The 11445-nt window shown below is 37.4% G+C and overlaps 1 protein-coding gene across 3 annotated transcripts in view; it reads right to left on the bottom strand.

Moving 5' to 3' along the window:
• Positions 1-5455: 5455 nt before the first annotated feature.
• The window catches only part of USP12 (ubiquitin specific peptidase 12), a 32642-nt gene continuing 26652 nt past the window's right edge, over positions 5456-11445 (bottom strand). For all 3 annotated transcript variants that reach the window (XM_041416089.1, XM_041416091.1, XM_041416092.1), the window contains 3 exons: positions 10501-10698; positions 8639-8717; positions 5456-8090 (listed from right to left, as the gene is read on the bottom strand). In XM_041416089.1, the coding sequence (XP_041272023.1) occupies positions 7989-8090; positions 8639-8717; positions 10501-10698 (379 nt within the window). In that variant the 3' untranslated portion in view covers positions 5456-7988. The remainder of the gene's footprint in view (positions 8091-8638; positions 8718-10500; positions 10699-11445) is intronic.

Genomic DNA, 11445 nt, shown 5'->3' with positions numbered 1-11445 from the left:
TTTAGACACCACACTTTAAGCGCTTGCACATCTACATTCAGCCTACATTTGCATGAATATGTCAAAACGTTTTTTTAATTCCTCTTCACACTTTAGGAGAAACATTCAAGAACTGACAGATTTGTGGAAAAAAACCCTCAAGTTGGCCATTAGCAAGAAGTCAGTGATTTACATATAATTATCTAGACGTCCACAACACAGCAATCAGCCAAATAAATGGAACACTAATGTGACAGCTGAATTCTCATCTCCACATCTTCCTTAACATAATTTAAAAAATAACAGCAACAATGGGAAACCAGCCTTGACACAAGATGACTTAGAACCTTAATTCACCAAATTTAATCATCTGTAAGAAGGACTCCAGTAAATCATTAATCACAAAACAACAAAATTTTTAATGAAAAACACCTCAAGCCTCCAAAATTACTGTAGACCTTGCCTGCAGAATAGGAAAAATACTTCATTGCTTTTCATTTCACCAGACAAGGTAAGATCTGCACTGAATCAGCATATGAGATAATGCTCAGAGAGAAATGTTGCTTTTTGAGGGTCCATATACTCTCAGGGAGCACTTGAAAGGTTTGCTCTCTAAGATATTCAAGGCCACACTTTCATCACTCCTTGCTTCCACATGAATCATGCCCTTTTTTTTACATGATCTGTTCTCATCATCAAAAATATTTAAAATACACAACTCCTATTAAATTTTATGATTAACTGGATTTTTGTAACCTTCCTGCATGTTGACCCCTACAATCTTACCCAAACCTTGAGGGAACCAAACAAAAAACCACAGTTCTGCTTTTAGTACTTAGGTAAACAGGCACAGAACACCAGGAAATGTTTTGTATGCACGCCCAGCCGGGAATGGGAAATGGAGTCAGATCATGGTTCAAGGAGATAATTGCCACGAGCAGATGCTAAAATGCCCCTCAGTTAAAACCACCAAACTGAGCAAGTTAGAACAAGATGTCTCAGCTGTGAAAACCACTGAGCATATGCTAAGCCCTTGAAGCTGCTATGCCTGTTGCACACAAGAGGAAGAGCAGGCAACCAGTTCAGGCAGCTTTCTATCCAGGCTTACCACTGATTTTGCAAGGAGTGTTTTGCAAGATGGAGTTTTTATCGCGCTTCACGTAGGTGGCTGCAACACTAGAACACAGCAGGACAAGTGCCAGGCAGGCCAGACCTCCCGAGACGTGTGGCAGCTGTTTGAAGCACATTTTCTTGATGGAAAACACTGAAGTGGGACTGGATTACTCAGGACTCAGCATCCCCATATAAATCCGAGATTTATCTTTTTGGGAGGGGGACACTTGGCAGCTGCCTTCTCACATCCCTCCTTCTCAGTTTCCAAAATGGAAGTTGGCATTTGTGCACTTAGAGTGCTGTCACTATTATCCCAGCTGTGCTCCTTGTGGCAGTTTCCAGCTGAACACACAGCTGTGTCTCCCGAGGTGTGCAGATGTACCTGAAGTACAGCAAAACCACCAGGAGACGCCAGTTTTTGGACACATGGATTCACAGTGCAGGCTGACAACTGGTGAAATACAGACTGCCCCATCAGCCAGCCTGTCACTGTTTTTAGAGATTTCAAGGCTCTGGGGCTTTTTTCATCTCACTATAATCCTTGTTAACAAGCTTTTGGTATGCTATTATTGTTAAATTAACCAAATTTGTCCAAAAGCAGCATTTCACTGCTTTGTATTTTTCAAAAATTTTCTTTACTCACTGAAACACAAAATTATCATGCATTCTACATTTTTTAAATGGCCAAGTTATTTTTCAATTTATTTTTACTCCCACAAATATATATTACCTTGCACACAATCCAGTAATTAATAAAGACAAAAGACAATTTAGGAGCTATAGTAACTTTCCTCTTTTCTCCTCTGGTGAATTATGAATAATTCTACATGCAAAATATGGGGGGAAAAAAGGCTAATTGGTGTTGTGATATATTTGTGGAACACACTTGTTGATCTCGACTTGTAGTATCTCCCTTTAATACTCTCCAATACAGGAAAAGTTACCATAATTAAAAGCAAGCAAACAACACCCCTGCCAAAAAAAAAACCAAACCCAAAACAAACAACGAAAAAAAGAGAGAATACACACCCTATAAATATTGAAATTGTACCTTTAAAATGGTTTGTCTCTCTTTTATGAAAAAAAATGAATGGAAGAGAGTCTCACAGTATTGTATATGCAGCAAGTACAGTCCTGATTAATGCAGTTTTTCTCACCATATTCACTGAAGGTTCTTGGTGGCTGCTCTGCAAAATTTGGGTCGTGTTAGATTGGGATTAGCAATTACAGTGACACCTCTTTGGCATCTAACTCCCAAAAGGTCTTCTCATAACCTGCTTCTGATGACCCCTGTGTAACATTGCCATGCCATGCCATGAAACACTAAATAAGCTCAAAAGCAATCTAAAAGGCATCTTCTGTAAAACAAAGATTTCATTTTTCAAGTATGTTTTTGATTATGTAGCAGTCTCAGGGAGAAACACTGCATGCCTTTCATAGTCTCCTTACAAAGAGGAGGAAAAGGGTACACCAAGGTTGCATTTGTTCAATCCCACTATTCCAATTTTTTTGGTATTGAAGAGTACATTCACCACAGAGACATGACAATTTAGAAAGCAGAAAGCACCAGATACTTTCAATGCAAATACCTCGTATCTGATCTCTGACATACAACTCAGTGATGTACCAAATGTTGTCTGAGGCTGTGTATAGGCAATCTTCCCTGACATGGAAGATGCAGAGAAGATGGATGTGACACAACATTGGGATAATGAGCCTCCAGAAGGCCAAATAAATGTGCGAGCATGGAAATAGACAACTGGAGCTCAATGCTGTTAGCACGTCTTGTAAGAGCTGATCACGGCAGTCACTGCAACAAAACAACACTCAGTGAAACAGAGTTAAAACAACATAACAATCACACCTCAAAGCAGCTGCAGCACATCAAGTTGAGCTATGATGCGATGACACTCAAATTCAGCTGATGAACGTGAGAGCAGAGGCATCCCTAGATATGGAATCACTTAATAATACAACTAATAAAATATTCTGAGACCTTCACTATTTTTTTTCTGAAAACAGTTACAGAAAATACACAAATGGATGCTAGTGAAGAGACAGAAAATCTTTGTAGACCAGACCACTAAAATATTACACTTCATATATGCACAAATTTTTTCTGGAGGAGCACTCATTAATACAATCATATCAACCTTAAATATCTGTGTACGGACAAAAATTTCAAACAGACTGAAATAGCAAATTAAACACACACACACAGAAAGGCATGAAAAAGCCTAGAACAGCAGGATGTTTTAGCATCCCCTAAATTCTCCAAATACCAGAAATCTGCACTAAACACAATATTTTTGTCTTTCGGGGGAATGCTGCTTTCGTATCTGTTGTGTCAATAAATAATTGTAAAGCTACATCTCTCTACTTCCAGATACACTCCTGCTGTGTGTTCTCTCTCCTGGATTACATAACCTGCAGAATGCAGATCAAGGACACAACTGATGCTCCTTCTGTAATTAGAGTTCCCTAATTATGCCAACATGGGTTCTATAAAAATGACCTGGGTGCAAAGTACCTTGCCCTCTTCTGAGCCCTTACAATCTCTTATGCAGGCAGCAATCACAAGCCACTAGAGAGAAAGAAAGAATATAATTTATTTGAACTTTTATTAAGAAACTCAAAGATATTACTCTGTTCATTTCAAAACTGATGATATCTACAATCTTCCTTATATATCCAACACATTCTTATAGAAGTAGAGAAGTTCCCCAAAGAATATATTTTAGCAAAGACCAAAGAAAGTTCATTACTGCCTCACCACACTCTATCATTAAAGCTGGAAACAATGGATTTCAGGGACCTCTGTATTTATGAAGCTTGTGTTTGTTTGCATGGTAGTTGACTTGCACAGTTCATTTATAGCAATCAATCAAGTGGCAAAGCTGCTGCAAAGTGAACCACCCTTGAATACAGATTATGCAGAATATTAATTCAGTAATAATTGAGTTCTGGGAGGCTCACAGGTAAAGAGACTAATGTATTATACATCCCACATCATGCTGTGAGAGGTTAGAGGTCTTTGAAGCCTTGTAAGACCAAAACCATTAATAGTGCATATTGCATTGTCAAGAGGGAAAAAAACCCCTGAATTTCTAAGACACAAAAACTTAAGATCAACTCGGACAAATGTGGGGGGAAAGTGGAAACCTTACAAAGTAAAGCCACTCTTTGGAAGCAAACAATCAATACCTGCACTGTTTAAACTTTTAGAAAAGCCAAAAAAGTATCATCAGTGTAATACTGCAGCCCACAGGTAATTAACATGCCCTGAAACGTTTTCTTCCTTTAGAGATAAAGGTAAGCAAACAGGTGGTTTCATCGATGAATACAATTTCAAGAAACTGCTCTCAGACAACTTTTAAAAACCCCAAACCAACGACAAAATGAAAACAAAAAACCAAACCTACAGATACCACCAAACCACCACCCTCTTCCACAGGGAACAAACCAGGATGTCCTACCAAGCTTCAAGCTGCTGCTCCAGAGGGATACAGATCTGTGGATCTTACATTAACCTGCTAGCCCCATGCAGATGGCACAGACTGTGGTGGGCGATCTGAAGTGGCCCCAAATCCCTACGTGCTACCACCACCTGAATGCCACCTAAGGAGACCCAATCTGATTTATGACTAAATTCTGAAAACACAACTTGGTTTAACCATTCAGACATGTACCCCAACACCTAAAAGTCACCATTTCTGGGTGAAATAGTAAATGAAAGGCTACAGATACAGTCACCACAATTATGAATATGGCAGGGTCTGAGCTGTTTGTGAAACCTCAAGTTCATTTATTTGCATTACAAAAGACGAGTGCACTCCAAGTGAAGAATGATCCCAGATCATCCATGGATACTGCAACCAGCTACAGTTTGTATTTGTGATGCTGGACTCCTGCCCTTTGTCAGTCTCTCACATGTCAATGCTGAAACTAATCCCACTTTTCTTTCCTTCTGTTTTCCCTCCCACAAGGTGGCGATCCAAGAAATCCCTTGGGCAACTCGGATGTGTATTTTGTGGCAAGGTACAAATTTGTTTTTAAGGGAGAAGCAGTCCAGGAAGAACACTCCTTTCTCTTCTACCTCAGAGAGCAGGGACTTACCAAAAACTATTCCTAGAGGAGCACACCACCCCAAACACGGCTGCCACCCTATGATTTCCCTAACAACACAGTGAGTAAGATACTTAATGCAGTGTACTCAAACACACCTCTCTGCTCAGGGCTCAGGGCAGCTGGCCTAATACAGCAAGTTCCACATAGTTCTTTTTTTGTTTTTTTTTTTGAAAACATTGTAAAAGTATAAAAGGCAGCTGACCTACCATCTGGGCTCCACAAAGGATACAGAATGTATCTTTAGAGAACATAACTTTATTTAATAGAAGTTTTTTGCTCCAATATACAAAATAAGGGACTGCAATCCCAATTGACATTTACATAGTTACACAGCAAATAAATTCCACCATTTACAACAACTGACAACTTTCCCACACTCCTCACTGTATTACAGTCAAGAAAAAATCCTATAATGTTTTACATACCAATCAGTTATATTTCGTATTTCTGTCTCGTTTAGTTCTGTTTTAAGTTGCAGTTTCTGACATCAGTTTAATTAAGAACTTACAATTATTTCAGCTGCGCTAAAAGAAAACCGAAATATATAATTTGGAACACTATCTCAAAACCCCTATACAAAATAAAAGTCAGTGTCTTATAAAAATACAAAGCAGGAGAAAAACCAGTGAAACAACAAAAATGTTTTGAATTTTGTTAAAGTATAAAACATTTACCAACTAGCCTCAGCTTTCAACTACATTAAAACAAAAGGAAAAAAAAATAAAAAAAAAAGAAGAAAAAATAAGAAAAAAAGGAAAAAAAAGACCAAACAAATTAGCGAAAGGTAATATGACAGTTCTTTTGCAATACTGTACCTTTAGTATGCAAAGGACTTCATCCTTCTAACATGCACCATTATTCAACTGATTTACCCCTAAATCCTTTTCCTATTGAAAGCCAAAAAGATGTTAACATTATTTGAATCCTTTCAGAAAAATCCAATCATATTTTTCTGTACCTCCCACAATATTTAGGCTTTACTTTACAATGCTGGTAGTTTAATCACGATACATAATCTTCTATAAAAGAATTCTAGCCAAACCAAGGCATTAGAAACTCTGCATCTTACAAAAGCGATTTGTTATAGTATGACAGTTGCTAAATAGCCCAATTTATTTAGTGACCCTGTTAAAGATTTGTTCAGCTGAGTGAATAGGTGAAGTCATTTCCTGAGCTAAAAGATACAGGTAAGTAAATAGTCAGTAATAGCAGCAGACAGGAGACATTCTTTTTAAAAGTTGTAAGAGTATCAATAAAGTAACTTTAGAAAATTACAGTAATGTAAAAATCACTAGCTGACAAGGGAGTGACAAGGACATCCAAGACCTGATTGCCATAATCTGGAACGCATATCCAATGACCTTCCAGAAATTACATTCAGCTACTGTCAGACAATGTACTCCTAAGTGAAGAATGTCAAATAGTTCACATTTCTTACAGATCAGGTGTTTTGTCAAGTTTTAATTCTTAACGCTGTTTCATAAGCCTAAAGCAAGGTAAACTGCTTAATTTAAAAAATTTCTACTATACAGGACTTAAATGTTATTACTTTTACAGGTATGTGGTATCTTCAGTCTCATGAAATTCCAAACCTATTTCTTCTTATTACTCAGACTTAATTTAATGCTTAACGGAAGTTGATCCACTTTTAGGAGAGGAAATAATGTTCTTAAAATTGTTTACTTCGATCCAAATCATTCTAATTTGCCTAGAGTGTGAACCATTAACAAATCATCAAGGAACTACAAAGACTGGTATACCACCACTGCACCAACATTTCTTATTATTTAAGTCTTCTACGTAACAGTTTGATTACTTTTTTTACCCGTTAATGGGAAGAGTCTGATTTTATTTAATAAAGTACCTGAGTTAGATACTAGTTCCAGAAGGAAATCTCTCTTCTGTGTTATAAATTTTTTTCAGATATCGTAGGTGTCGCTTTTGTAATTTTTATTGTCTCTCCTTTAATATTTAAACATAATTAGTTTAAATTCAAATGAATATACAAAATTCCCAATACTTGTTAGAATAAAGGACAATACACAAGATCCTAAGTTACAATAATTTATAAATAAAAAATAAACTATTACAAACCCAATCTTTCCCCATACGGAGATGAAAAGCCATAACCTTGACTGATTGTTCCCGATCACACGTTATAAATAATGTAAGCTTCTCCAGAGAAGCAAAGCATCCTTGCCTCCCTGACACCAGTTCACACCTTCAGTTAAACCACTCCCATCAAGAAGGCAATTGAGTTGGGCCCAGACATAACTTCTTGCTAACATGTTAACCTTCCAAACCTCATTCCTTCAAACTTAAGCACAGGAAACTAACTTCACAGGGAATCCTTTACCTTTGATACACAAAGTCTGTATGAAATACAGATTTCTAACACTCCTAACTGCACCAGTCTGGCAGCGCAGTGAGAACTCATTCAAAGGCCACTGAAGTCCATGGAAGGCTACAATGGGCTTTGAACTAGGACCACAGAGATGGCATTCCCCAAAGGAAAGCTCCTGCAAGAGTGGCTGCTATCTCTCTTTTTGCTTTTATGGGATGCAGTGGAGATGTGTAGTCTGCATGATACCTGAGCAAATAAAATGAAAATGATACAAACATTTTAAGAACCCCAAACTCTTTTCTTAGTTGTGTGCAAACTGTGCTATTGCCCCTAGAGCTCCCTGCTTTCCTTCTCTTCAGTGCTTGCTCCATTCCAGGAAAGAGAAGACGTGACACACAAAAATCTCTTTCACTACAGCTCCCCCTCAGTCCCGAGACTGATAGAAGAGGATGTAGCCAGACTCAGAGTTCTTTGAGATGTCTGATGTCAACCCGTAGAATTCTTCAATAGCTTGTGCATCAATTTTCTGGGTGTAAAAACACAAAAAATTGAAGTAGGAATGTCTTGCATAACATCCACATAACATTAGGCTCCACTCTAAAAGTTACTGTCAAACCAAATTAACTTTCACATAATTACATAAAACAATAAAATCCAAATAATTCTTAAACTTGTTATGTCTCAGCTTCCCCTCAGCCATCAACTGCACAGAGGGTAGCAGCTATGTATGTTTTATACATAAATTTTTAAGTGTTGTTGTAAGTATTGCATTAAGTTCCTATGTATTTTAAGTTAAAACCCAATTCACCTATATCATTATTTGCCTTCTTGCCACAGAACAGTTTATTAAACAATGGTGAAAGACAGTGGTCATAAACAAAAGAGTTTCTTTTAAGTACAAAAGCCTAAATGCAATTCAAAGTGTTGTACAGTCAAACTGTAAGGCACAGCTCTGTGAACACAATTATTGCTCATTTAGACTGGGGTTGAAGCCTCTTTTCATCAGCACACCAGTCATTCCACTTTAAATAATCAGATCCACAAGAGGGGTGCATGTGCTCTGGTTGGGCTTACCTCAACAATATCATCATCAAAAAGCAACCAAAAATCATGACTCTTCACTATTGCAATATAATGTCCTCTGTTAGGGCCACTGTAAAATAAAATTAGGAAAGAACATAAACCATAACACACATATACATGTGGAGATTAATTCCCATTATTTTTCTTGTAGAAAAGCAATACTTAAAAGTAATTAAAATGGCTGCCACTTCAATTTCTGTTTGGATGTGTCTTGTCTTTTTTTTTACTTTCCACTTACATCATCCTCACAATACAGTCTTACTTATTATGCTAAATAAAGGATTACAAGTTCAAATAAGGAATGAGCAGCACAGGCACTGAAAATATAAATGAAATCTTAAACAGAGACAGAGAAGTTAAATCAATAAAGCATTCTGATATTTCATAGAGACAGAACAGATTCCAAACTATTTCTGATCTTCAGAAAGAAAAAAGCCTGTAGAGCGGCTGCTCATCTCCAGTCTCTTTATCTGGTCCACTGTAAACAGAAACTGAATTAAATGGGCAGTTTGGGAGCCTCAAGAAGCTCAGCAATGAGAAGGGCTCCCAATTAAAACTGTTACAATGCTTAGCCTCTTCAGCTGTGGCAGACAAGAAATTTCTCCATGACTATGCCAAAAAAAACCACCCACCAGGACTTTAGGGTTGTCTTATTTCTCATCAGGTTTCCAGTAAGGAAAAAGCGCAATTTCTGAAACAGCTGAACCTTACAACTGCAAGTGCACAACCGAGTTAAAGCAGCTCTGGAGCTGCCGTAACTGGCCAGCAGCACTCCCATGGCTTTTGTGCCCAGGTCAGGGAGGGGAGGTGCCATCCTGAGGGAGATGTCTGTGCACGTGATCACCATGAAAACAGCACGGGCATCTCCTTCCTGCCCATGGCTCCGAGAACAGAGCAGTCCCCAAGAAGGCAGAAATGGTCAAAACGGCCAGGAAGAATTTCCCTCATAATCCAGAACAAGAGTGTCCCAGACAATTACAGCACAAATGCTTATTTTCCAAAATTGTCCAATTTGAGATCTATTTATCTTAACTATCTCAACTCTTTAGTCATTGTGAAAAGACTGAATAAGTGGAGCAAATTGCCCAAAGAGAAAGTGAAATTAGCATTCCTAGTTATGAAACTGTGACCAGTACAACCTAATCTAATGTCAAAGTCACTCTGCTTTGAGTTTTAGTATTTGACCTTACAACATAAATTATTCTATGATTCTAGATGTCAAATTGTAATTTTCAAGTTTTCAACTTGGGGCTTTTTATCCACTCAATAAGCAGTTTGTAGAACAAGCTGGTTTTAAGCCTTGAAGCCACAAGAACATGTGTTTAATATAGCAAAATCAAATACAAATCTAACAGTCCTATTTTGAAAGCAATGAAACAAAGTAACCAACAAAACTCATAATATATGGATATATTTCAGAAAATGTTGCTCAAGCCTTAAGAAAAAAACCACACCCTAAAGGAAATGCTTTATAAATTAATCCTTCTATAATGCTTTCCTTCCTAAGAAAGCTTTTTTCTTTAGAAACTGTTTTGAATTACTATTATGCGATAATGTGTGTTTTGTTTTGGTTTTTTTCAACACAGTTAAGTTCATATAAAGACCTGTAATGTGAAATACAGTTACCATGTTTCACAACGATCTCTCAAAGCAACAAGGCCATAATTTCTGTCAAGACTGGTAGCTTTTCCCCACAACACTTTTTTCTTAAATAAGTTCCTTTTTAAGAGGTATTTATTTACTATTGACTTATATCAATAAATGATATTTATTGTGTTTTGAGTGCTTTGTGTTGTTCCTTTAAGCACAGTTATGCTCATTAAAAAATCCCTTGCTTAAAGCAGAGTTATTACCTTCCACAATGAACTACCACAGCAACAAGGTCATACATTCTGTCAGGATTGGTGGCATCTCCTGAGGTGTTAAATAAACGAAGCTCTAAAGGAAAAACTACTCTATAAGAGAGTTTTGTGTATCGATGCAGCTGATCCATGTACTTAAATCTCTTCAAATGGAGAGCTAGAATCATAGGCAGCTTTTTTACTTTCATCCTGAAAAAAAGAACAAACCCATAAAGCCAACAGTGTTTCCAATATTCATCCTAAACATTCAGTCGGTATCAACAAACAAGAAAGTTGTTTTACTGAAGTCTTTAAAAACCTTTGCAAGCATTAAAAGAAACCAAAGTAATCAGCTGTTTAAAAGTATCTTGTGTTGCTAAACTAAAGGAAGATTTTTAACTAAAAGAGTGAGAGAACTGAAAATGTATTTAAAACAGTAAGATATAGAATATAAAAGCAGCTGTGATGAGCTCACATAATAATTTAGACATAAATATCACATATCACAGAATTCAATTTTTAAGTTTATCTACCCATAGCTTTCCAGAGTTCCAAAAGCAAAACCTAGATCCCACTTGATGTACAGTGCAGGTTTTGCAACAGAGCTATTTCAGAGGTCCTGTTCCAGCTGAATTTCCCAGTAAACCAGCCAAGTCAAACAAGCTCTTTAAAATAAGCTTTGTTGCACCACTTTGTCACATAAGTGTTACTCCAAGTTTTCCTAGCCATTAATTTCCAAGGCATTCATTTAAAATTTCCAAGGGACACAGCCCACTGTTATGCACCTACCTCCTGCTATCCAAACAAGATAAGGCTGAGCTCTGGCACAAAAATTTCATACAAATGTTGCAGCAATGTTTTACAGCAGTCAAAGCCAGAAAGTGACCTAGTTCTACTGAGGGCTCAATAGCCCCTTTCCCTAGCATGAGGTATTGAGATCTCACACCAGTGCCTACA

This window comes from Onychostruthus taczanowskii, unplaced genomic scaffold, assembly GCF_017590055.1.
Source record: "Onychostruthus taczanowskii isolate IOZ18803 unplaced genomic scaffold, ASM1759005v1 scaffold50, whole genome shotgun sequence".
Taxonomy (NCBI): Eukaryota; Metazoa; Chordata; class Aves; order Passeriformes; family Passeridae; genus Onychostruthus; species Onychostruthus taczanowskii.
Note: the sequence above shows the minus strand (reverse complement) of the source record. Positions and strands in the feature narration are given on the sequence as shown.